We start from the raw sequence: 26,795 nt of genomic DNA on the forward strand, positions 1-26,795 counted from the left end.
TTGGCGAGGTGGATGTTTGCTCGCGGCCGCACTGGTCGCCGCCGGCTCTTTGCATGGCGAGCTCCACAAGGTGCCTCTTCTGTCGAAAGAAAATGCATCATACAAACAGGCCGTGTGGATCGAAATCTGTAGGTTTAATTAGCTGGAAATTAAATCTTATGTCCACTTGCTTACGGCCGCTGCATTGGATTTGCATCGACAGTTTTTGTTATGCCTGGACATTTTCACATGACAGGCAGCTTTTTTAATACTAGCATCTCTGTTCCAATCAGTGAGTAGAAGTTTCTAAATGCAGTTTCCCGTTTAGATAAATAGCTAGCGGACTTAGGTAATATACTTGAAAATCCCTGTATATCTATATTGGTGAAATCTGAAATGTTCCTTTAAGTAGCCGATATTTTCCCGACTTGAGAAACTGCCTACAAACTGTAAGCGTGTTTGCTTGTCTGTTCGGTTAACTTCTATGCACGGTACGGTGAACAGCGCGTTGGTAAATAAACAGTGCCGTTCGGTTTTAGGTGGACTTGGCCGTCGGCCCGTACGTGTGCGGCTGGCCTGGGCGTCGTGTTAGAGATATATTTGGTATATGTGTGTATGTAGTATATGATTTGTAATAATTGTCTGCCTAATCTCTAGGATAGTCTTCTTGGCTCCCAAGACTTGTACCCTAATATATAATCGCCCGAGAGGCTCAATACAACATCCAACATATTCCGCCAATCTCTCTCCCTCTCTATCGTTCTACATGGTACCAGAGCGGCGCCGATCCTAACCTAGCCGCCGCCCAAGGTTCCGCGCCGCGCCGCCCCCGGAGAGGTCGATCTTCATGATCTACTCCGGGGGCCGCGCAACCCGTATGAGGGTTCGTTCGCCGATTCGTTGATCCGTTGCCCTCCAGTCTTTTTTTCGATCTTAGATCGGTTTTCTTTTTGTCCGCCGGTCGCTCGACCGGCGTTTTCTTTGTTGGTTTTGCCGATCATAGATCGGATTGAGTCGCTCACCGCCGCCGTCATCACACGCCTCTACTCCAACCTCGGCGTCGACTTCACACCGGCTCTCCTCCATCATCCGCCCTACACCGGCCACCGCGGTCGACTCGCTGGCTGGCTGCAGCGCCTGCCTTGGTAGGCTGTCGCGGCCGGCTCGCCCACGTCGTCTCCGCCTCGGCCGGCCCGCCTCCATCTACCGTGGGGCACGTCTGCACGCGATGCACATGGGACGCCGTTTGCGTCGCAGCCAGCCGGCTTCACCTGCACGGTCTCCATCGCCAGTTCTTCTTCGTCGTCATCGCCCGGGACATCACCGACAACGTCGCCAATGACTCTGATCTGCGCCACGTCGTCCACGCCATGGCACGTGTAGCGCTGCCGTCGGTCTGGTCAACCGAACCCGCGCACGTCTCCGCCAAGCACGTCCCCGAGCACGCGCCTACCTCCGATTGAGCATCGGGCTGCCGTTGCGTCGCCCTTTCGGGCCGCAGCGCCGCCGCCTTTGGTCCAAGCTACTGGTCTCCGACGCGCCTTCCGAGGCGTGTACGCCACTGTTGGTCTCTCGCCGCTGCACCGACTCGCGCCCTGCAGCTACGCCGGCCCCTCGGGTCGTGGCGTCGCCGCACGCAGTCACCTTCGCCGTCCCCCGCGCATCGACGTTCGAGGCCACCTCAGCGCCGCCCCTTCAGTGCGGGTTGCCTCCGTTCGTGCATGGTCTTCGTCACGCTGCCGGGTCTTCCTCGCCTACTTCGTGTACCGCCGCGGTGCTTCCACCCCAGGTTGCCGCTGGGCTCGCCAATGACTCCAGGTCGCGCTGAGCTCGCCGACCACCGCAACTCCCGTCTAGGCGTCCAACATGACCACCCCAGGTCACCGTTGGGTTAGCCGCCTTCTACGTCTTCGTACACTACAACTTTGCCGCCAGCGTCCTCGCCTCTTTCCCGGCTACGCCACCTGCTCCTCTACTCTGGCACCCGTCGTCGAGACCTCCTCTGCTAGTCTACCCCGACATGGCGCACACTTTGTAATGTTCCCTACCCCCGCACGCCCGGTACTGGAAACACTGGTACATGCCTTCATCCCCGACGCGTCCCCGGGCCTGGCAAGCTCGGACTGGCGCCTCGTCTTCATCGGCTTCGACGACGTCTTTATCGGCATCGCCTCTACGTCTGCCTCGACCGCGTCACCGCTGAGTTCTTCTATGCGTACTCGGTTCTGGCAAAACCAGAGTATGCCTTCGTCCCGACCTGCGCCTGGCAAAACTATGGTTGCACTCCGTCCTAGACGGCTCAGACTGCATTGACTTTGGCATCGACCATCTCCACGACTGCCTTGGCGTGTCTCCGTCACTCTCCTCGCACACCACCTCGCTTGCGGCTACATCGACACCGGCACCCAGCCATGACATCGACCACGGCAATCCCTCGCGCGGCTCCCTCGACCAAGGTTGCAGCACCCACGCTCTCAGCTACCTCGACATCGGCACAAAGGGCTATCACCTCGCATGAGCACCTCGGCTTCTTCTACAGTCCAAGCATCCACGATGCGACTTCGTCCACGACGCTCACGCTACGACTGCGGGGGAGTGTCAGCCTGTTGGTTCCTACCTTCGGCTTCTCTCCAGTCTGACTGTCTGCGACGCTTCAATTGTTCACGTCACTACCGCTATGACTGCGGGGGGTGTTAGAGATATATTTGGTATATGTGTATTTGGTAGTATATGATTTGTAATCATCTCCTGCCTAATCTCTAGGATAGCCTTCTTGGCTCCCAAGACTTGTACCCCTATATATACTCGCCCGAGAGGCTCAATACAACATCCAACATATTCCGCCAATCTCTCTCCCTCTCTATCGTTCTACATGTCGGACGTGGCTGTCAACACCCGGATTTTTAAGTCCAGATGCCTATTATGCCATACATCGCAATCCCAGGAATATTGTTGTTGCGAGACATAATAGTTGAATATCATAGAGTCATCATTTATTACAACACATAATCGTCTTACAAAGGTAGATCACATGATCCAATATTACAATAGTAGTTGATCTATTGATCAACGAACATCACAAATAGCGGAAGCGAAGTAGTAGTGGCTATCTAATCCACAGGCCAATGCTTGACGTCAGGAACAGTCCTAGTTGTCGTAGACGTCCTGCTGTCCATCTTCCTCGTACAGCTGTTCCCCTTCAAAGTCTGGCCATTTGAATAGCCAGGGACAAAGCCATGAGTACTTTTAAAGTACTCGCAAACCAATACTAATGTAAGTACAAATCAATTTTAGTAAGGGGGTGCTAAGCTCTAAGTTTATTTGCATAAAGCCAATTTTAGTTCACAAACATTTAGTAAAAGCCTCTTCATTTGCTAACTAACTCAAGTGGGAACATTAGTGTCATTCCCACAACTCTGTTGTGATTCAATTCAAAATTCACCATTCACCTTTCAAGTTCAAAATTCACCAGTCACATGTCACATGTCACATTTTTGAAAATGGTCTGATGACGGAACAGTATGGCCTTTCCAACCGTCCATAACCGTGGACACGGCTATTCGAATAGTTCTACACTCTGCAGAGGTCGTACACTTGTGCCACAACATTTGCAATAATCTGTCAGGGTTAACTGGCCCTGATTTACCACACTTCGTGTGCGGACTACCAACCATAACCTTTCACTTACATACTCTAGTATAGGCACCTCTCCCCATGAGCTTGGCCTCCCAGTGAAGACAAATGGTCAGCCTGGGAACTGCACAGGGCTTGGGCAGGACATTCACCTCATTTCACGTCATATCACATCACTTCTTTTGTTGTAGAGGCAGCTTTCGGCATAACCCCGATGACGCTTGTTCAGAGGGAACCCATACTAAAGCACATAAATTTCTAGTTAAGCCCTTACCCATGTTGGGTATTGTGGGGGTACTTTCAAATTGAAATGGTATCGCATCCGAACCCAACCATCAGTTTTTGGTAAATTTCACCAAGTCATTCACAAGTCATATTCACCTTCAAAATCTTTCAATAGAATGACTCATCATTCCAAGGTTTTCAAAGTCATTGATTTTCACAAGTTCCCATCTAGAGTAGTCAATTTTAATTTAGCACTAGCAACTAGTCATGAGGGTGCTAATCACTTGTATGGCTCTAGGCTATGTTTGATACTCTTGTACTACTCCATAACTAAACTAAGTGAATCATGAATCAAAAAGTACTTTGATAAATAAAATTTAGTAAAGCTTGTAAAGTAAAAAACTTGGGATAGGACCATTATGCATAAAGTAAAAGTAATGGTGCCTTGCTCTTCTAGAACTTTGCATTAGTCTAGTTGCATTGGTAATAGCTTGCAACAAAATAGCTTGCATTAGTCTAGCTTGCCTTGATTGGTGAGGTGATCAAAGTTTTCTGCCTTTTCCTCTTGGTAGAAGACCTCTTCCTCCTGATAGTCTCCGGTACTAGCGTCTATAAACGAATACGAGGATACAATCACCAAACAACACTTAAGTAGTCTTAATTAGCCTTATTGGCTCACACAAATGAGCTAGCATCACTACTTAACATTTAATCACAAATTATGCTAGGGTTTCCTTATTTAATATTAGGAAAATAATTTCCTCTCATTGAATCTTCTTAATATTTAATCTTCTCAAATAACCATGTATGATCACATGTTGACCAAGGTCAACACTTCACACTTATCATTTGAGAAAAAAATGATTTAAATGAGATTCATCATCTCATGTGATTTAAATAACCATTGTAATTTAAATACTATTTTGATTTAAGTTCCCCAAGTGAGCAAGTATGAGCCTAAGCAATAGAGGTCATCACATTAATTCACAATACTTGAGAAAAGGATTTAAATGAGGTGCTACACCTCATAGATTTAAAATCCTAAAATTTTGAAATGGTTTAAATGGGCTAGTGATTGACTACATAGCCAATGTTTTGCTTCTAGCCCATGATCATGTACAGAACCCATATCATATTTTTACATAGTAAATTAGAGTTTGTGAAATGTGAATTATGAGAGGTGGAATCACTTCAAAATTCAAAAGGGTTGATTTTTTATATTTATTTGAAAACTGAAAAGTATCTGACTTGTTATTTTCGCTATTCAAATTCTACAAAAGCTATGGGGTTGAGTCCAGTGGGGTTAGCTAGATAATTTCATAAGCCTTCTGGAACATTTTGATTTGCTAAAATTGGACATGTAGATTTGAAACTATTCAATTTATAGTAAGGGACCAGTATTAAAAATTCTCTGAATCAAATTATTTGAATTAAACCAAATGGGCTAGGCGGGAAACTAGTGGGCCGAATTGGTTTGAAACAGAGGAAACTAGCCCAGTAACGTTTCGGGACAGCTGACAAGGGTTCCCACGCGTCACGACTTACTTCAACCGAAGCGGTATGTGCTAACCTCGTCCGTGCGATTAGATGCAGATCTGACGGCCGTGCGTCGTCGTCGTCATCGGGGAGAAGACCTTGCTGGAGCGGCGGAGGTAGGGGTCGGCGGCGTGCTGGAGCTCCGGCGAGGGGCGGCGCTGGTGCTAGGCGATGTTGTTGACGACGAGGAGTTGATTGGTAGTCGTGGGAGGAGCGGAGGTGGACGGAGTCGCAGGATTGGACCGTGGCGGACTCCGGCGATCGACGGAGAAATTGGGGCGGTCTAGGGCGTAATCGGCATGGAGAAGAGGTGGAGGAGGTCGAGGAGCAGGAGGGGAGTAGAAATGGTGTGGAGAATGCAGTGCGGGAGCTTCTCCTTTTATAGGGGAAGGGTGCTGCGGGGTGCCGTGGGGGGTCATCGCTGGCAATGGCGCTCCAGGGCGCGAAGGGGCAAGTTAGGGGGTGCAGGAGGTAGGCGACGGCTAGGCGGTGCTAGGGAGCTTGATGGCACGGCTAGGGGAGGACGAGGGCGTGCGGCATCATTGCCGTCCTTGCGGTACCGGCGCGGCAGGGGTTCGATGATGTCGTCGTCTACGGCGCGGGCGACGGCCAATGGGGGTGTCTGGCGACATCCTGGTAGGGTGTTGAGTGCGCACGAGTGGGGAGAGGGTGAGGGGAGGACGATAGCGACGAGGCGACGCAGGATACTAGCGCGTGCTCTGGCGCGTCCAGGACGTGCCCGTGCGCGCTCACCGCGTGCCTGGCATGGTTCTGGCGTGTATGGGCGTGCGTCGTGTGGCCAATGCCATGAGAGCTTCGAGTCAGCGATGGTACTGGCGTGCGTAGAGGAGTGCAGGCGTGCTTGATGACATGGTGCTGCTGACCAGAGAGGAAGGGGGAGGTAGGGTGGCATGGTGGTGTCCTTGGGCTCGGCATGGATGCAAGGGTGATCATGTCTCCACGTTACTCAGTGCAAAATGGCTTTGTTTGATGCAGAGGAGGTACCAGGGTGTGATGATCACAATTAGAAAGTGGTGGAGGTTAAAAACCAGTGTGTAAAAGAGTGTATGTCCATATGTAATTTATGCCTTCCAAGTGTTTGTGATAATGGCCGCAAGAACATTTTGGTCAAATTTTGGAAATCTTTTTGGTGGATCTCAATTATATATTCAGAGAGGTAGAAAGGTGGTGGTGGTGGTCAATTTGGTGATGGTTTGCAACTTTTCAAAAAGGGGGGTTGATCTTCTCTTGATTTCAATGTCTCCACTTGTCAATTCTATTCTGGTCAACCTGCTCAAAGTCAGCACTGGTGGTCAACATCAAAGTTGTTCACCTTGACATGGTCTTGGATGAGGTGGCAAGAGTTGGTTTAAAAAAAGTCAAAACCAGGGGTGCAAAGTGGTGAAGATATTATAAAAGGGTCACATGACCAATATCATATGTAAGTTGGAAATTGTATTTTTCTTTGATTTGATTCTGGTTTCTTTGATGCATTTGAGTTTGTTATTGATATATAAGTGTTTTACAAACAATGGCACAAGCCATGGTGGCCTTGGTTGAAGATTTGCAAAAGTGGCTAAAGTGTATGTGAGGGAAAAATGGAATTTTCTCACCATTTGATTTCTCTCTATTTGATTTGACTTTTCTTAACTCAAAAGTGATTCTTATTAGTTTAGGATCATTTCCCAACCATTGAAACCATTCCAAAAGGTCTAGCTCAAAGATTTGCAAAAATGGCCATAAACACATAAGAGGTGATATGCAATTTTTCCTTATTCTTCTATTTTGGTTTCCCTTGCTTTACTTGGGCATGGGTTAGGGTCAAATTAGTGTGAGATTAGGTTTAAAGATGGTTTCACACCATTTGGTCAAGGTATAAGTGCATAGAACAAGATTTGGGTAAAATGGCTATGTGCCACATATGCCTCTATGCATATGTTGCATTTGATTTTAATTTGATTTGGCTTGACCCAATTGATGTTGTTGAGTGTTGAAATGGCATAGAGGAGTGATCCAACCATTCACAGCAAGTCCTAGGGTCAAGATTCTCAAATTCACAAATTTGCTATTTGCTCTCATATGCCTCTATGGCATTATTAGTTTCTTTTTATTTTCTTTGATTTCACTTTGGATTTGGTTTGATAAGTACTAGGTAAGATTTATGAAGGTTTTCCAAACCTCTAAACAAAGTAGAAAGGCCTAGGGTAAAGATTTACAAAAATAGCCATAGGCACATATGCCCTTTTTCTTATTTAATTTCCTTTTATTTTATTTTAACTTGGGTGGTGAAAAGAGGGGTGAGATTTAGGGTTTAAGATCATTTCAAAATACTTTAACAAGCAATCATAGCAATAGCACAAGAATTAAGCAAGATCACTATGTGTCAAACTTAATTTGATGAAAGTTTTTGTTGGTTCCAAAATTTGGAAAAAGGGAAATTCATTTGTTTTGTTTTGAAATTTTTGGGATGTTACAGTGGCGTAGATAGATGCTACCGGCGTCAGGATGGTTGTGTGGCTCCTTTTGTTTGTCCCGAAGGTTCCTGGCTCGCCTGGAGGTGTTTTTGCCTTGGGCGTGTTTGGTTGCCTGCATTAGATTCCTGCACCACTGGTGCAGCGGGAAGCAGTCCCCTGCGCGTCGTAGACGGGTCATGGGCCATAAAAGTCACATTGTTTGGTGGCCTGCATAGAGTATTTTTGGTCCCATGGAGATTTGGGCTCTGCCCGTTTGGTAGGCCGGTTTTCAGGCCTTGTAGCAGCTCAGAACGCGCCCCTGCTGTTGTTGCAACCTAAAATTTACTTCTGCTTACCTCTTACCTTCGGTGGTGAGGTTACCCGAGATCAACATCGCAAGTAAGAACAGAATCACAGTTCAGGCAAACTTAGCACTGATCATAGTTCAAACACGGTCATAGTTCACGACACAGGACGATCATATTTCACGACGCACCATAGACGATCATAGTTCAACAGACGACAGGAACAACAACTAGACACAGACATGGTAACAACAAGGCAGAACCAGGTAAACTTTAGACATGATTTTCGAAGACGACACACCTGGTGGCATCGCCATGGTAACCGCACCTGGTCATCACCTCAGTGCATGTGTAGTCGAAGATGACCATACTGTACTCGAAGAAGGACACCCTCTTGAAGATGAGGAACTGGCCTACCTGCAGCTGATGAGAGATGGCGAAGGCCGCCCACCCCTGGTCGATGCATACGTCATCACCTTCTCTCGCCGTAGTCATCCTCCAGTTGCAGCCAGTGTTGGTCTTCAGGATGATGTTCGAAGGGATTTCTCCGACCACCTGACGAAATCTTGAGGGATCCGGAGCCGGCTGAAGGTGGGCTTGAAGATGATACGCTAGTCCGGCCTACGTCCGGCTGGTAATGCCCGACGTTAGCCGCCCTTCGCTTCTTGGAGCGTCCCTCCTCTGGGGTCTCAGGTGACCCAAGCTCGAACTTCTCAGTCTGCCATAAGAACACACTGCAGGCAAAGGGACTCTCTGCAAACTAAGTCCAGTGTGCAAGAAATATGGCACACACGACTAAGTTTGAGGGCAGCACCCTGCCTTCCGTTGTGCCATAGTTAAATCATTGGCCATTGCACAACTGAAGAAGTACAAATATGCAAAGCAAGGTAACATAGGCCTCATACAATGAGCACATATAGAGGAGTTCAGTCATGCCATAGGTTCTGATCAATCATCTCCTCACACTATGATACCCGGTTACAATCATCGGCCTAGTTCAATCAGGAAGAATACAATCTAGAACCCGGGCGTTCCTCCAGGCCTATCCCGGGGCATGCAAGAACGCAGTGGGCTGCAGGCATCCAAATGGACCGAAATTTGTTGGGCCAATGCGAACCAAGGTCCATCCAGACTATTAAACGCGCCCCTTCTGTTCGTGGGGATTAAGGGCGGCTCTTCTTTGCTGTAGGTAGGCGGCTTATGCTGAAGACGGATAGAGATTCTGAGATTGCTTTCGTTTTTTTTTTTTTTTGCTATTTTACCGATATCCTTCCCAGCAGCGTATTGGTTTTGTGGATTGATTTAGCAGGTCTGTAAGCACTATCTTTTTTTTTCAAGGATACGTCATGGAAAGACGTATCGGTTTCATAGAAGGGGTGGCCAAGAGGCCAAAAGATACAACACGCCTCTGGCACAGAAGCCACGAGCGCACCCACACTAACCCTAAATGCTAGCACACACACCTAAGCAACTACTCGCGACATCTCCACTTCTCTACCGGTACAAGCGTGCCTCTAAACAACTTAGCAGCTCGCCAAAGCTCCGCCTCCTCTGAGATCTTGCGAATCACCACGGCCTTGGAAGGGGCCAGACCTTCAAAAACTACATCGTTGCGGTGACGCTAGAAGATCCAGCACACAAGAACCACCGCTGTCCAGAGGTCCCTGTCCCCTCCCTGGCCCCCCTTCTTATCCTGCAGCCAGTGGACGAGGGTGGAGTCTGGCTGCTCGCCTGCTCCCATTTACCGTATACTATTTTTTAGTCAATTTATATTTTGTGCTGGCTGCTCGCCTGCTCCCATCGCATCAGTTCACATGGGCGTGGGCTTAATTTTGGCACCATTTGCAAGGTGGTTATTATATAATATAATTGGCAATTGTCTAGCTAGTGCAGCTCATCGAGGAACCGTACGTCTCTGCTATAGGTGTAGACTTCGTCAAGTCTTACGAAGCTAAGGATAATAATAAATATAGAAATATGGACTCCATTGCTTTTGTAGATCTAGTTCCAATCATGTCTTCCCTGATCTGAGCGCTGGATCCATAGCTAGGCTTGCAAGCGGCGAAATTTTATCACTAACCATGCACTAATTCTGATCTGGTTTAATCACTTGTTTTGCTGCGATTCTGCGTTCGTAGGACTTTTGCGGGACGCCGCCTGCCTCCCTATCCATTGCTAACAGGTAGTACTAGCTAGCGTTGACTCGCATCAAAAGTGATTTTAATCCGTGTTATCTGCTGTTTCAGAGATGTATCGAAACTTAATATTGTAGCTCTGCTCAGCATGTCTAGCTAGCATTTGGTATTGTGCTTTTGAACTCGCTCGCTTTAATTTCATTCGGACATACATTTAGTCTTGAATTTGTTTCTAATTGATCTCATTTATACTATGTTCAGCTCTAACTTTGGGTCTACTATATGGATCTTGCAACAAATTTTGCATCTCTGTTGCTTGATGGAGGGTTTGATTGCATCCATTAACAGGACCTCTGCATAGCAGTTTCCAGTCAGAGAAGACATGATTGGAAGTCTAAAGGTACGTGCAAGCTGTAGTGTTGATTCACATCTCATGTAGAAGTCATTTTGCTCTGTTAGCTGTTATTTAAAGATGTATTGAAATTTAGCTCTTCTGAACATGTTTATAGCTTGCATTCTGTATTGTGCTTGTGAATCCTTCCGATTTAATTTCATCCTCAACGTATATTCAGTTTGTTGAACTTGCTTGGCATTGTTTCCATCTTTATCTTATGTTCTACTCTAAATTTGCTCTACTACAGCGATCTCAGAACAAAATTTGCATCTGTTGCTTGATGCATGGTTTGATTGCACCAATTAGCTCGACCTCCGCATAGTAGTTAATTTCCAGTTTGTTCTGGATCATTAGACCACCTGGATCCAAATCTCAGTTAGCTTTCAATTCTTTGTTCCATTATCTATGGTCCGGCTGCTATTGATTAAAATTCCTCCAAATGGAACCTTATATCATGTTCCGGCATTGTGTTTTAATACATGGACCAAATATTCAGATCTCGTGCAAGCTCAATTGATCTCTTAATAGAGGTAAACAAGGAGAGAAGCACTCAAATTCGACATATATCTTGCTTATTCTACATGAAAAATATAGACTTATAACTTGTTTTCAGGTAACCGTTTAATGTTCGTTTTCTTGGAGAAGGCAATAACATGGACAATGTAAGCGTGGCACCAAGGCTTCTGTCGTTGCAATTATTAAAAGAAATTACCAATAATTTCTCTAAGGACAGGATAGTTGGCGTGGGATCATATGGAAAAGTTTATAAGGTACGGTGGAAGACCCATGCATGGTTTCTAGTTACAATCTCCTATAGTTAGACAAGGTTTTTTATTTGAGATATTTTACATACAGTTTAATAATGAATACTGATATGGGTGAGTAGTAGCGGCTGTAGATCAGCGGGGCTTCTGGTGGGTAGTTTGGGTATATTGCATTACTAATTTAATTTGGGTACAGCGTCAAAAAGGGATATTGGAGACGCTATCATGTTCTCTGTCGTTTGACAATCGTGCTCTTGATGGCGTTTGTTATCCATGATGGGAAGCTTGTTTTGTTAAAGATAATGGCGCATAATAAATCGTATGCACCAAGTCTAATGTTGCCCTTATCTTCCTTAGCTATTCCATTTAACCAATTCCAAAATAGATTTGTAATATTGGCAGCTGGGGCGGGATATTAGAAGTCGTATAAACGATCCTTCATAAAATCTTTGCAAAAGGGAAAGTTATGACAAGGTGTTGTATTTTCTCGTCTTATTGATCATAAAAACAACATTTCGTACAGTCTTGCTAGAATGCTAGTTTCGTTTAACGAGGTTATCCTTAGTAAGAATCCCTTTCCTACGCAAGAACAAGAATCACATAAATGTTCTATTTTATGTGGTATCTTAATCTTCCATCTGTATTTCTTAAGATACACTGTGTGGCCATCAAGTAAATCTAAATACTTTGATTTAACAGTGAATCACCCAGAGGAGGTTAGATTCCATTTTAAAACGTCATCATTATTGGATAGTTGAAACAACATGAGTCTCTTTTTTTTTGACCAATGTATCCATCTATCCCATTTATTACCGGATAAAGCTGGCCTAGAACCTATGTTTAAGGGGATCGAAGCCATAAGGTTTGCAACTGTGACATTTTTATGATGTGCCTAGTCCCTAAGGAGCTCCCGTCCCCAAAAACATCCGATCCCCACTCAGACTGAATGGGTGTCCCATCCAGCGTTGACGTTTAGCTCAGCTTCTTCCAGATGGTTTCCACTGTGTCTTCGTCGCAGCTTTGTCATCATTCTTGTTAATCACAGCAAAATGACAGTGCTATTTTGCCCTTGGTATACCGTTCATTGGAGCTTCAAACAGAACTCTAGGCAAATAGTGATACCAAGACCGGGTTTGTACCATCACCGCGTACAACATTTTTGCACATATAAATGCCGTGCAATCAGGAAGAGGAAGACAAGCCCAACTATAGTCACCTCATTTACATGAGCTTGTAGGACAATGAACCATTGGGGACCTGATTGGCCTTCTTCTGGATAACTTCGCAAGTTCACACGCCACAAATTTTTTTTTTTTTTTTTTTTTTTTGAAGGGGTGGCAAAAGGCTTGCCACCATTCGTTAATTAAGGAGAAGAGTCATAACAAGAGTTTAAACAAGAACAAAGAAAGGCCTATACGGATTACTCTCGCGTCATTACAAAACTCAAATGCTTTGCACCCGTGGCAACCCAAAACTTAGCCTCACTTTTAATGATCTTGAGGAGAATAGTCGGTGGCGCAGCTTTGTTGTTGAAGATCCTTGTGTTTCGTTCTTTCCAAATAGTCCAACTCAAGCATGGTAAGGGAAGCCATAGCTTTCCAGATTGGGTTCGGCTTGCACGACACCATAGTCCGCGAATGTTTAATGGAGGAGTCCGACGCCCAATCTTGAGTTCAAATAGAAGAGATGCCGAGCCACTCCTTCACCATTTCCCAAAGTCTTTTGGAGAAACGACAATGAGAGAATAGGTGCGTTGTCTTCACTTGAGTTTGTTCATGAAGCAGGCAAAGACCACAATCATTCCGTCCTCATTTCTCAAGATGGTCCGCTGTCCATAGCCTTTTCCGGATGGCCAACCATGTGAAGAACTTGATCTTTGGGGACACCCGAGACTTCCAACTAACTTCTTCATCCTTGTGAGGGTGGCACCAAAAAATTGTGTGTTGTAAGCCAAAGTCGTGGAGTATTCATCATTTGGCGTGAGGTTCCACGAGATTGATTCCTCGGTGTCTTCATGAAGGTGAATGCCATTGAGTTGTATCCAAAGCAGGATGTATTGATGAATGTGAGTCAGTGTAAGTTGGTGTCCATTTTTATTTTTGAGACCAACTGTTGTTGTGCAAGGCTTGATTGATTTTCCATTTTTTTTTTCCTAGAGGAGGCCTCATATATGAGATAGGCAATGTCTTTTGGATTCCTTCCATTTAGCCAAGGGGAATCCCAAAAGGGGACAATTTCCCCATTGCCAATGGCGATGGTTGCGGCAACATAGAATAAGGCCATGTCGACCTCATTGCAAGGTGTGGCCATTCGAACTCAAAGCTTCTTAGGGTCGCGCCATCCAAAGCAAGGCCACCGCAAATGAAGGGCTCTCGCAAATTTCTGAAGGTGTAGAATTCCCAACCCCCCAAGGATGTTGAGAGGGGTGAGGTAGAAGATCCCTTGCGATGTAAGGACGAACATGACGCCCCCCCCCATACACACACACACACCGGCCGCATCAAGGTCAATGTCTTGGGACCTTATGGGAACCACCATGCAAATATTATGTCCTCTCTATATTGATGTTGTTAATGACTAGCTTGCTTACACTGTTGTGCTACTTTCTGACAAGACAAAATATATAGAAGTATATGGTATGACTCCCCACGTAAATAAAGATGAGTATACACAAATTTTCAGCTTAAACATATTACATACTATCGCTCCAAGCATAACATCAAACATGTATTGATATGTTGAACAGGGAGAGCATACAAATGGGGAATTGATTGCTGTGAAGGTGCTTCATCCCATTCCAGGGCTTGATGATGAGCAATTTGAGAAGGAGTATCACAATCTTGCAAGTCTGGAACACAAAAATATTGTGCGGTTAGTTGGCTATTGCCATGAAACTCAGCGAGAATTCCTACCTCACAATGGAAAAGTGGTTTTGGCTGAGTTGACACAGAGAGCGCTTTGCTTCGAGTTTATGCAAAATGGAAGCCTTGCAAGTTTTCTTAATGGTATTATGCACGGTTTCGTACTTGTATTAGGAGATACCACGTTGAGCAATCATTCCTAAGAAATACCTTTTGAGGGTGCCATCTGTTTGTTGCTGCAGATGAATCTAATGGACATGATTGGTGCACACGCTATGCAATAATTAAAGGAATTTGCCAAGGTTTGAAATATCTTCATGAGGAATTGGATACTCCTATGTCTCATTTGGATTTAAAACCAGCCAATGTATTGCTAGATGAACAAATGGTGCCCAAAATCACAGATTTTGGCTTGTCGAGACTCTTCACTGGAGAAAGTTCACAAATCACGAAAAGTGCTATAGGAACACAGTAAGCCTAATCATATGTGTGTTACTAAAAATTAAACAAAGATAATTATATTTACACACACATATATATATGTGCAAATATGGTATTTTAAGAATACACTAGTAAAAGTTATGGACTCACTTGAAGTTTCTTGTATAATTGGCTTTCGTCAATCTTAGAAATAGGATCTGAGTACATTCAAAGTTGTAAAATAGTATATACACAACCCATGGTAGTATATGAGACGTGGACGTGACTTCGTTCTGTAGTAGGATGTATTTATATACAGAGTAATACTATTATGTAGCTGCTTATCCTGCAATAATTTTGCGGCTGTATTGAATTATCTAGTTATCCTTGCTTAACGTGATACAGTACAATGTATGGTTTCTAGTAGTACATATTTGCATCGTCTTCGTCTTCCCGTTTTGCATTGCTCTTATCGTTCCACATTTATTTGTAATTAAATGTTGCACTACATTTCAGCCCTCATCTACTGACGCTGTACAATATATTAACTGAAGGTACACAAAATGATGTATCAAATGCAGCGCAAAAATGTTGCAGAATAGTAACTCTATTCTAAGCTAGAGCGTAGAATAACTATTCTGCACCCCTAGTAACACAATGTCTTACTATCCAAGCAAATTTTATATGCTGTTTTTACTAGGGGCATGTAATAAGCTATTCTACATTCAGCCATGGAATAGCCATTCTACACTAGCGTTATTTTTTATGGTTTACTTTGTCATGCAGTGGGTATGTACCACCGGAATACATTGACGCGGCTATCATCTCTATTAAGTTTGACATATATAGTTTAGGGGTGGTAATCATAAAGATATTGGCAGGACCAACAGGTTACTTTAGAAGTGCTGAAATGTCTTCCCAGGAATTCATAGAGCTTGTAAGTTAGTGCCTTTAGTGAGATCAGTAATACATATTTTTTTGAATAATACTTCGATATTTTCGTGATACACTATCATTCTTTATGCTCCACAATGGTAGGTACATGCGAACTGGAAGAATAAGCTAGAAAAAACATCAGCTTACATGTTGGACCAACATTCCATACCAGTAAAGAAATGCACTGAGATAGCTTTAAGCTGCATGAATGCTGATCGTCACAAAAGGCCAAGTATAGGGGTAATCATCAATATGCTGAATGAGATGGAGACTGCGTTCATCGATGTACAAGGTGTGATCACTAATGGCACAATTATTTCTTACTTTTTTTACGAAATTCAGTCACTCTGATTTCCATAGTTTCTTACTGTGTTTTTTCTGTTTCACACTCTCATCTTGCTACTGAAATAATAACATTTGACTGCTCATAAAGCCTACTGCTAAAACAATTTGGTGCCATGCAGCACACAGCACATAGTTTTATTTAAGATCTGTGAAATTGCCTGCCGATCCTTTGGTTCTACCTGTTGTTGGCAAAGTGGGTGCGACCGGAGCGAGCCTTCATGGTTGTTTCTCTCCTCGTGCTAGGGCGAGCTCGGTGATCACGGCTCCGGTCATGAAGATCATGCCTGAGATCCTAGAGTTGTGTGGTGGTGTGCTTACGCCTCCCTCCGTCGAGGAAGTGAGGCCCGGCTCACACGTTTCCTCGGATGTGGCTTCTTCGACATGTCTTGGCTTTGAGAAATGTGATGTTGTTGACGCTGCAGTCTCTCTCTCGCTTGATTCCGACAGGCAGATGGTTCCTATTGATGATGGGGTACCTATGTCTGGATTGTCGGCTTCCGTGCCTGGAGCTGGAGCTGTCGTCGCCAGGGAAGTTTGCGATTTTCTCGCCACATTGGCTACTGGATCTGCGGTTGGCTGATGGGTGCCCCCAATGTCGTAGCATGTCCCTGACGGCTCAATGTTGGAGTGTCTTGTGTGAGTGTTTGTTAGAGCATCTCCACTCGTCCCCCCCCCCCCCCCGACGAGGCCCCCGAGCGACGTTTTTTCCATCCGGACGGCGAAATTCGGCCCAGTCGCGCCCCCGGTTCCTCGTTTTCGTCCGGATTTGGCCCTTCATCCATCCGGCGAGCCCACGCCATCCCCGGCCCCCCCGGGGCGCGCTCGGGGACTCCGGACGAAAGATTTTGGCGCGAAACGTCGTGTGGACCCGCGTAGTCGTCCAATTTGCTTGCATATCCCCATTCCCTCCAATTTGCTTGCATATCCCCATTCCCTCCAATTTGCTTGCATATCCCCATTCTCTCCCGCCGAAATTCCCCAATCTCCTCGTCTTCCAGCTCCAGTTCCCGGCGGCGTCTTCTCGTCCACCACCACTCTCCTCCTCGTCTTCTCGTCCACCACAATGCCGCCGAAGGCGCCGGTGAGGAAGATGCGGGCGAAGAAGACGAAGCCGCCGGGCATGTCGAACGCCGAGTGGGCGGCGGACGAGAAACGGCGCGAGGTGGAAACAAGCGGCAGGGCGGAGAGGGTGAAAAGAGCCGCCGCCAAGAGGGCGGCGGTGGCCCAGGACGAACAAGCGAGGATGATCAGCATGGCTATGAGCGGCGGCAGCATGTTCCCCGGCCAATGGCCGACGCAAGGTACAACCAGTTCCCCGTCGTCCTTCTCCCTTCGCTGTACTCGCTCGCCGATCGCCGTGTTCCAAGAGGGCGCCTACGTCCCACCGTCCAGGTCCACGCCGTCGCCGCCCGAGCTTGACGTCGGCGGCGGCGGCCAGTTCGAGGGCACCTCGCCGGCCCTGCGACGAGGGCCGCTCGCGTTCGGTGCGATGGCGGCGCCGAACGAAGAGGAGATCCACGAGATGATCACCTCCGGCTCCGCCGCCGCCGCTGCGAGCCCGGGGTTTTTCATGGCCGCCGCCGCTGCGTGCCCGGGGTTCTTCACACAAGAGGAGGCGAGGGCGACGGCCGCTGTGGCGGCGCGCAACGAGCATCGGGAGGATGTTGCCGACGGAAGCCAAGCCGTCGAAGAAGAAGACGAGGAAGAAGAAGAGCCAACACAAGCCGCCGCCAACCTGTCGAATGGGAAGAAGAAGAGGAAGAAGGACTCGCCGCCTGCCGAACCGCGTATCAAATGGACGCCGAAGGAAGAGGAGTGCCTCGCCGAAGCTTGGAAGACCGTGTCCACGAACGGCATAATCGGGGCCAATCAGTCGTTCGACACATACTGGCTTCGAGTGAAGCAGGCGTACGAGGAGCGCAAACTCGTCGATCCCTACTTCAACAAGACGAACATGAACGTGTACCGGGGAGACAAGGCAATGGCCACCCATTGGGGGATCATGCAGACGGCGTGCAACAAATGGCACGGCATACAGGAGGAGTGCGACAAACGGCCGATCAGCGGCCACGACTTGGAGCAAAAGGTATGCTCCGTCGACCCTGCATCACCGAGGTACATCGTCGTTAGCTGACCCGTATCGCCGTGCTCTTTTTTCCCCAGCTGGGCCGAGCTTTGGACATGTACACGGACGACACCGGCCTGCAGTTCAAGTTCCTCAACGTCTACGCCCGCCTCGAGAATTGCGAGAAGTGGAAGGAAACTCGCACGACCCTCTCGAAGAGCAAGACCGAGCAGTACAACCCCGACGCTCCGGCGGCTTGCGCGGCGGAAGGGCGCCCTGAACTCGGCCAGAAGAAGCTGAAAGAGCTCAAACGGACGGACAATCCCGCCGACAGGATGCAGGCGTCGATCGACAAGTGCTGGGCCGACTTGAGGTCGCACGCCGACGGGAGGAACGACAAGTTCGACGGCAGGTGGCGGGAGATGCTCGCCAACCAAGGCGTCCGGATCGCCCTGCTGAAGACGACGGCGGCGGCGAAGAAGAGGAACACAGACTTGGCGTTCCTCATGGGCGGCGGCGACATGGAACTGATGGACGAGGAGACGAGGAATTGGTACCAGGTCCACCGCAGCGACATCCTCCGAGCCACTCCGGCCAGTCCTTCGTCGTCTCCGCCGGCTCCTACCTCGTCTACCTCACCATCTACCTCGTCGACTGCGGCTGCTTCGACGTTCACTGCCGCTGCTTCCTCGTCGCCCGCCGCAGCCGCTTCGGCCACGGCGTGTGAGGAAACTGGTCCGTCGGACACCGCCGTGCCGGCCGGGACTGCCGACGAGCCTGTCTCCGTGTAATTTCCCTCCGATCGCCGATCTGTGGCTGATCCTTTTGCTCCTTTTGCCGATCAACTGGCCGTACTTGTAGCGCGGGACGGCGATTTGTTTGAATTTAAACTCTATCCGCCGAACTCCGGGTGGACGACTGGAAATACGGTACTCCCCACGACTTAATTTCGTCCAATCCGGCGGTTGTTTCGTCCGGATTTGGGCGTGGGGAGCGCCAACGAGTGGGGATGCTCTTAGTGTTGCGGTGTGGAAGTGTTGGAGTATCTTGTTTGTGAGCGTGTGTGGGCTTGGCCCTGTCGTTGTAGGTTTTCGCCCGGTTTTCTCCTAAAAACTGGGCACTCCCTTCTTAATTAATAGATGAGGCAAAGCTTTTGCCTCCATTTCAAAAAAAAAAAAAAAAAAAAGAAAAAAGAAATTTCCTCACAGAACAGCCACTCATATTTTTTGTTGTACTTAATGTTTGAAGGCTAGGAGAGAATTTTTCCGAAGACTATTATTCACGATTTAATTTTTTGCTAGACGGAATCATGTAGCGTGTGTATGCATGTATGCAGCGGTAATGAGAAGCTACTAAAACTGCTGCCTTTCCATATAATTCCGGCAATTTGTGGTTTCCCGTGCATTGCATTGCGGGAATCGACATCGCAGGCGGCGGTGGGAGGTCGTGCGATGCTGGAGGGGAGTACCAAAGAGTTCAAGGTGATGGTTGGGAAGTCACGCCGGGGGGGGGGGGGGGGGGCAAATTTAGGGCATGCTGCAAAAACTGGAGGCATGTTTTAGGGATAAACACAAGTCTAAAAAACGGGATCCAACAGAATGCATCCCAACAAGTTAGTTTTTCTTTTCACCTGAGATGCTCTACCACGGAGCTAGGAGGAACAGGGGGAGGGGAAGACTCTTTTCATGACCAGAAGGGAGGCACACGATTACCAGTGAGCAGCTACTACTCTATCAATCTCTTTCTTTGCTTCTTTTCCGCGGAAAATGATGTGTTCTTGCCTACCACCCGCACCCTGCAACCCAAGCACCAGCACATCTGACACAAATGTCTTCCCTAGATTCCCACCCTTGAAATTCTTGGCGCACCCAAGATTTTCACCATCCAACTATGCTTCTTAATTCGGAACATGAGAGAAGTATTGTGACTAACTTGCATGCTATTTTGCTATCCTCAATTCCAGGAGTACCTATCTTTCATGGCTCTAACACCTGATGCGGTATTATTACGGTGTCAAATTGTGTGATCAGGTTCTGAAGGAGGCTTTACCTGTATGGAAGACGGAAGAGGAGCCCAGCCCACCATCTACATGGCGCGCACCACGTCATCTGAGGGTGCGGCGGTTGACATGGATCTCCTGGAGCAGCTGCTCTCCGATGACAACGGCTGTCTTGAAGGGGCGACCAACGCTTCCTGCTCGTCCAACTACTTTGCTTCTCCTTCCACCTTCCTATCAGATGCCACAACCACCACCACCATGCCGCCAACAAGTGCCAATAACACCTTTTGGGTGCAGTCATGCTCCACCTTCATGCAACGGCTTGATCAAGCACTAGCATACATCTTTAAGACGCTAATAGACGCCGATGTGCTCTCGCAGTTCTGGTTGCCTGTCAAAGGCAACGATGGGCAGCTGGTGCTGTCAACGACCGGGATGCCGTTCTTTCTTGACAAAAGCTCGGAGAGCCTCAGACGGTTCAGGGACCTGTCGACCCGATACACGTTCTCTACAGTTGTCTCGTCGGAGTCCTCACCGGTACCGGTGGGGCTACCAGGGAGGGTGTTCATGGGCAAGCTCCCCGAGTGGTCTCCGGATGTTCGCTACTTCAGCAGATATGAATACCCCCAGGTGAACCATGCCCAGCACTTGAACCTCCATGGGGCGATGTGGCTTCCGTTGTTCGAGGAGGGGAACAACACGTGCTTGGGTGTTATGGAAGTGATCATGACTAGACAGAAGCTCAACTTCACATCTGAGATGAATAACATCTTCAGTGCTCTCCAGGTATAGATGCCTCACTTAACTGAAACTTCAAACATCAGTATGTAGCAAGTATAGTTGCAGAAAGAGCATGTCTGTCGTCACCTGTTAGGCTGTAATACACAAAACTAATGTCTTCAATAGGAAACAACCAAGTTTTTTTTTCTAGGTTTGAGATTTCTTAATAGCCATTCTCTTTGCAGGCAGTTAATATGAGAATCACAGAAGTTTTAAGAATTCCACGTGCAAAGGTAGGCAGCAAAATAAACTCAATACTACTGGATCACAGCTTTGAGTTTTGGTTTCCTTCTGCTCTCGTGAAAGTACATACTAGTAAAAAAATTGGTTATTTAAACTCCCACATTCTGTTAGCAGAAACAAATCACCCCATTAGCTGTTTACAATTGTTTTAGCAAATGTTGGACATTTACGTGGCATCCCAATCAGTGTTTGATCATCAAATAAAGCAGACACACCAAGAGGAGACAGGAGAAAAAAGAAGAGAAGTGTGGAAATGCACTTTTAAACTTGGGAGCATATGCTCCCGCTATCTACAAAACCATTTTAAAATGTCAGAAAAAACATGAACAAAAATTTGGTGTGCATACATCGACATTATACGTGAGCACGTCAAGTTTCACAAAAAAAAAGTCATTTTTTTATCCTGTGTAAAAAAGATAAAGAAATGTATCATGAAAAGCTCTTTTTAAGCACCAAATTTCGTCTTTTTTGCACGCGGCACAAAAAATGTCGGGTTTCGGCAAGACGACTTTATGACCATATAGAATGTTGACACGTATGCGTCAATTTTTTGTTCGAATTTTTTAACATTTTAATTTAAAACACATTTCAAAAATCGGGAGCATATGCTCTTGGGTGCAAAAATGCCTCGTCAAAGAGAAGTGATGCTTGTTCTTTGTTTCCTTTTTTGGTTATCTTACTGAATCACATTTGGGGTGGCTTTTCAGATGGTTCATTGGCTCAAGTCCAGTCAGATGAACCAACACCAGTACACCCATCATGGTCTCGGGGAGAAAATTGTACTAGTTTTCAGTATTGAGTTCTTGAGACTTGAGAGGGTTAAATAACTGTTCCGTAGTATAGCGTCACATTAATAATTTTGTGAAAGCAGAGAGTATAGTATGTAAAATACTGTACTAGTTTGTCAACCTAACGCAAATTAACAGTAAATGTACATAAAAACCTCGAGATGACATAATGGCACTGATATCTTCTCATGACTTCATGTCTGCTCTTGCTGATTATCAACCAGCTCAACAACGAGATACTGGACGTCCTAAGAGAAGCCTGCACCACCCACAGGCTCCCATTAGCTCAGACTTGGGTCACATGTGCTCAGCAAGGGAAACATGGCAGCCGCAACTCCGATGAAAACTACAGGTACTGCATCTCCACCATTGACGCGGCATGCTACGTCAATGATCCGAAGATGCAGAAATTCCATGACGCCTGCTCTGACCACCACCTTCTGCGTGGGCAAGGGGTTGCAGGGAAAGCCTTCACCACAAACCAGCCGTGCTTCCTACAAGACATTGGATCTTCAACTAAGATGGAATACCCATTGTCTCACCATGCGAGGATATTCAACTTAAAAGGTGCAGTGGCAATCCGATTGAGGTGCACACGCACCGGGACAGCAGACTTCGTGCTGGAATTCTTTCTGCCAACCGACTGTGAAGCCCTCGAGGAGCAGAAGGCAGTACTGGACTCATTGTCGGGCACCCTGCGCAGTGCTTCCCAAACTCTACGCGTGGTCACAGACAAGGAGATGGAGGATGAGGCAATGCTTGAAATGAGTGAGCTGAAGTTGTTTGGTTCCCAGGGGAAGAACAAAGTTGAGGAGTTGTCCTTTGGAGATAAAGCAGCGGAACATAGAGAGGAGGCATCGTGGACAAGTCTAGCAGGGTATTCGCAGAGAGAATCAGATTTAGCTGAACAAAGTATCCATGGAAGGCAGAGTTCATCTTTAGCTGGCATTCAGACATCAGCACAAGGCAGCAAAGGAAAAAGGCGCAGAAAGACGGAGAAGACTGTGAGCTTGCAGGTTCCTCAGCAGTACTTACTAGGTAGGAGACGGCTGGGCACTCCTCCATGGAGAGAAAAAAAGTAACAAGCAGTTTCGTTAGGTAGGCAAGAGAATTAGCATTACTGTATATGATTGATTGAATTCAATAATGCTGCAGCGTTAATCATGCAGACGCTGTACAGTGGCTGCATATATGTATGTCGTGTGTGAACTATGGAGCAAATCTAGCTAGGCAGCTGTTGAGGACTGCTTGTTGGGGCGTGTTTGGCTGCCGTTGCGCTGGAGCCAGGCTCGACGCGACGACAACGCTTGTTCTTCATTTAAGAGGGTTTGGCGTTGTGGGAATGATGGGAAAAAAAAGGTGTTGCCAGTTTGTTTGGTATCTTGAGATGTGCTTGGTGGGCTTTGGAAACATTCTAGCCGTGTGTTTTGTTGTCGTTGCGTTCTCTATAGGAGGTTCATGCAGTCTGACACTGAAAGCAAGGAAATATTTTCCAGCTTTGTTCCCATGCGGGCCTGGTCGAAGTGGTCGTGCGGAAATTGCCGATTCGGCCGTTTCCGTGGAGCCTGACTTTGGGGGCTTTAAGGTTCGTGTCCATATAGCATTTTAGAGCTCCAGTCGCGTCCCCCAAAGCGGCCCCCAAAGGGATTTGGGGCGCGCCGGACAGAAAATGCGTTCCAGCCGCGTCCCCCAAAACCCATTTTTGTCCGGCGCGGTCCGATACGGTGTCCGGCGCCCCGAGCCCGTCCCCGTCCCACAGGGGACGCACCGGGGACGCCGGACACAACGAAAAGCGAGGCGAACCGACGCGGGCCCGACCCGTCAGCGGCACACGGAAAATTCGTCTCACACTCCCGCCAAATCCCGCCGCTCCCGCCAAATCGCGCCTATACCGCCGCGCATTTCAGGCCTCCCAAAACATATCCCGCCGCCAATTCATTTCTCCTATCCCGCCGATTTCTTTCTCCCTCCCGCCGTCCACCCGCCGCCGCTACCCTCTCCACATGGCGCCGCCGACAGCCCCCAAAAAGATGGCGAAGAAAGCGGCCAAGAAGCCGCCGGGCAATGGGACGAAAGGCGCGAAAACGCCGTTCGCGAGGCCGCGGAAGGCGCCGGCTGCGAAGAAGAAGCCTGAAGGATGGACCGATGATCAATGGCAGCAAGATTGCCTGCGCCGGAAGCTATCGACGACGGAGCGGAAAGGACGGAGGGCGGCGAAGCTGGAGAAGAAGGCTCAGGCGGCGCGCCAGCACCAGCACGTAATGGCCGGGTGTATCGCCGCCACCAACGCAAGCCCATGGAGTACGTCCGTGCCGGTGTACGTTCCGGGAGTGATCTCTCCGTCGCAAGCCGCCTTCTACAACGACGGCCCCTCCGCCACTCCCGGGTGCGTGACGCCTAACTTGTCGCCGCACTACCAGGATGCGCTGCCGCACGGCGGCTTCAACCCCAACAACCTCTACTCCCCGGCGTACGAGCAGCGCGAGCCAGGACCAGGTCCGGACGGCGACCCTTTCACCGGCCGCAGGGGTCCGCTCGAATACGACGGCGCCGGTGCTGAGGAGGACGACGGGGTTGAGGAGGAGGACGACGAGGAAGAGGACGGGGTGGAGGACGACGAGGAGGACGACGATGAGGACGAAGAGGGCGGCGAGGAAGAGGACGACGAGGGTGCCGGTGACGATGATCTCGTGGAGGTAGACGCGGACGGCGTGAGGACGAAGAAGAAGAAGAAGAAGAAGAAGAAGAAGGCGTCGGGCACACGAGGCCCGAAGTGGACGCCTCTGGAAGATCTTTGTCTGTGCGAGTCGTGGGCGACGGTGAGCCATGACTCCATCATCGGCGCCAACCAAAAAAGCGGGAAGTATTGGGCGAGGATCAAGGCCGAGTTCGATGAGCGCAAGCTGATCAACATCGACTACCAGAAAGTGCCAATGAAGAGGAGCCAGAAGGCAATGTCGACGCGATGGGCCATCATCCAGGCGTCGGTGAACTCCTTCCATGGGTACCATCAGGACTTAGAGACCATAGGCGACAGCGGCGTCGATGTCACCCAACTGGTACGACTCTTTCTTCCATAATCCGTAGCGCCTACATTGTGTTCGATGAAATGACTCTGCTTCCTTTGGTTAGTTTGATAGGGCCATGGATTTGTACTCGAAGAACTCGGAAGGTCACAAGTCTTTCGTGCTCATGCATTGCTATGGCAAGCTCAAAATGAATGAGAAATGGCGGTTGACGCGCTTGTCGCTGTCCAAGGGGAAGGACGCCATTGATCTTGACGCGCCGCTGGCAACTTCGACAGGGCGTCCTACTGGCAACAAGGCTGCCAAGGCCGCCTTGGCCGACGCTGCGTCGTCTGAGAAGACGCAGGCGTCGATCACGAAATGCCTCGCCGACGTCTCCTCGACCTTTATCTCCCGCGACAAGAAGGCCGACCAAAGGTGGGCCGAGCTGCTCAAGAGGCAAGAGGAGAAGCTGGAGCTCAAGAAACGCAGGGACGACATGTCCCTGCTGAGAACGTCGACAGAGGGAATGTCTCCCCGGACGCGAGCGGCGCACAACTTCTTCAAAGGCCAGATCCTCGACGACATCGAAGCCAAAATGGCGGCGGCGGACGCGGCGGCCCTGGCAGCGGCATCGGCGGCAGCGGCAGCGCAGCAAGAGCAGGCTGACGCGTCTTCTACTGCTACACCTGCGTCGGCCTCTGCGTCGGCGACGGAGCAGACGCACCATGCACAGCAACAGGCAGACCGCGACGAGGTCATCGTGCTCGACGGGTCTGCGTCGACTCAGGATACGACGCCGTAGCCCAACCCATTCTTCTAATTTGCATGCACCACCGGTCTGTAATATGATCGCGCGCCCAGTACTTTGATCGCCGCTACTCTGATCGCGACGAATCGGCGGGAACGATCTCTTTTGAATGCATCTATTTGAATTTCTGATTGGGGGCGGCGTTTGGGGGACGCGGCTGGGGAGCGACGTCACCCAAAGGCGGCACGAACAAAACACGTCCCCCAAACGCTCGATCCGGCGCGGTTTGGGGACGGTTTGGGGGACGCGACTGGAGATGCTCTTATGACACTCTTTTTGGTAGCTCACCAGAAAAAATATATTTCTGATATTGTATTTGTGACGTCCGACAAATGGGTGCAAAACCTCTATGTTTATTAGTTCTAAATGCCAACCGTTGAACATACACTAAATTAATGTATTGTCGGCACTAGTACAGAACATATCTTCATACATGGTCTACCACATATGTTAAACCTTATCGTCAGTATGTAATGATGTGCGATGCTTCTCTACAGCGCACACGGTTTAGTTTACCGTGTGCGATGGGGTCTCCATTTTCAGACGCTTCTTTGCAGGTATACCCTTCTGTCAGTGCATTACAAGATCACAAATGAGTAGTATTGAACTGGGCGTATGTGTTGTACTACATGGCACCCGCCTTTTTCAATCAGTTGTATGATTTCAGCAAATATCGTAGACGTTTTATATACTAGATGACCCGTTGCGCTATCGCGCAAATGGCAAAATCAAATCAAAATTTAAACCATAAGTTTAGCTGATTTTAGTATAAACTTCTCCCTACACCATCCCCCCAATTCGACGCCTCAGTTCCACTCCTCCTACATCCTCGCTCTTCCTCTTCCAACCCCTTATGCAACAATTCCAATTAACCCGAGCGAGGCAACAAACAAATACAAACAAAGAACAATACAATTAATTGTACCGCAGTTCAGCAGAACAACTTAAGCCCCCATATTTCTGTAGGTAAGCACGTGCCAGTGGAAAAATCGAGGGCTAGTACCTACAGGTCTTATCCATTGTGTTATATGACCTTAGTTCTAAGGAAACATTTGTTTCCATAGACCACTCTATTCGATTCATATGAAGTGTCGACCAGAGTTTGTACAAAGCTGGAG

The 26,795-nt window shown here is 48.1% G+C and overlaps 1 protein-coding gene across 5 annotated transcripts; it reads left to right on the top strand.

The window, feature by feature from the left end:
- LOC127300502 (protein NLP3) lies at window positions 1-23,073 on the top strand. 5 transcript variants are annotated; one of them, XM_071820146.1, is made up of 12 exons: window positions 10,089-10,313; window positions 10,378-10,432; window positions 10,528-10,666; window positions 11,157-11,190; window positions 11,274-11,430; window positions 14,171-14,429; window positions 14,528-14,756; window positions 15,492-15,642; window positions 15,744-15,933; window positions 20,082-20,836; window positions 21,016-21,063; window positions 22,086-23,073. In XM_071820146.1, the coding sequence occupies exons 5-12, from the start codon at window positions 11,314-11,316 to the stop codon at window positions 22,941-22,943; spliced, it is 2,607 nt and encodes an 868-aa protein (XP_071676247.1). In that variant the 5' UTR covers window positions 10,089-10,313; window positions 10,378-10,432; window positions 10,528-10,666; window positions 11,157-11,190; window positions 11,274-11,313; the 3' UTR covers window positions 22,944-23,073. The 5 variants fall into 5 exon arrangements, with proteins under 5 accessions (XP_071676248.1, XP_051186594.1, XP_071676247.1 ...); XM_051330635.2 differs by lacking the exon at window positions 11,157-11,190 and having other exon boundaries at window positions 20,082-20,341; window positions 20,432-20,836; XM_051330633.2 differs by lacking the exon at window positions 11,157-11,190.
- The last annotated feature ends 3,722 nt before the right edge of the window (window positions 23,074-26,795 follow it).

Source organism: Lolium perenne, chromosome 5 (genome assembly GCF_019359855.2).
Source record: "Lolium perenne isolate Kyuss_39 chromosome 5, Kyuss_2.0, whole genome shotgun sequence".
Classification (NCBI taxonomy): Eukaryota; Viridiplantae; Streptophyta; class Magnoliopsida; order Poales; family Poaceae; genus Lolium; species Lolium perenne.

What these genes read in the sequence shown, in the direction of transcription:
- LOC127300502 (XM_071820147.1), top strand. Translation starts at nt 11,314, where the DNA reads ATGGACAATGTAAGCGTGGCACCAAGGCTTCTGTCGTTGCAATTATTA. An exon ending in TGCGTTCATCGATGTACAAG is followed by an intron (nt 15,934 to 20,081) that starts GTGTGATCACTA and finishes TTGTGTGATCAG; the next exon opens with GTTCTGAAGGAGGCTTTACC. An exon ending in TAAGAATTCCACGTGCAAAG is followed by an intron (nt 21,064 to 22,085) that starts GTAGGCAGCAAA and finishes ATTATCAACCAG; the next exon opens with CTCAACAACGAGATACTGGA.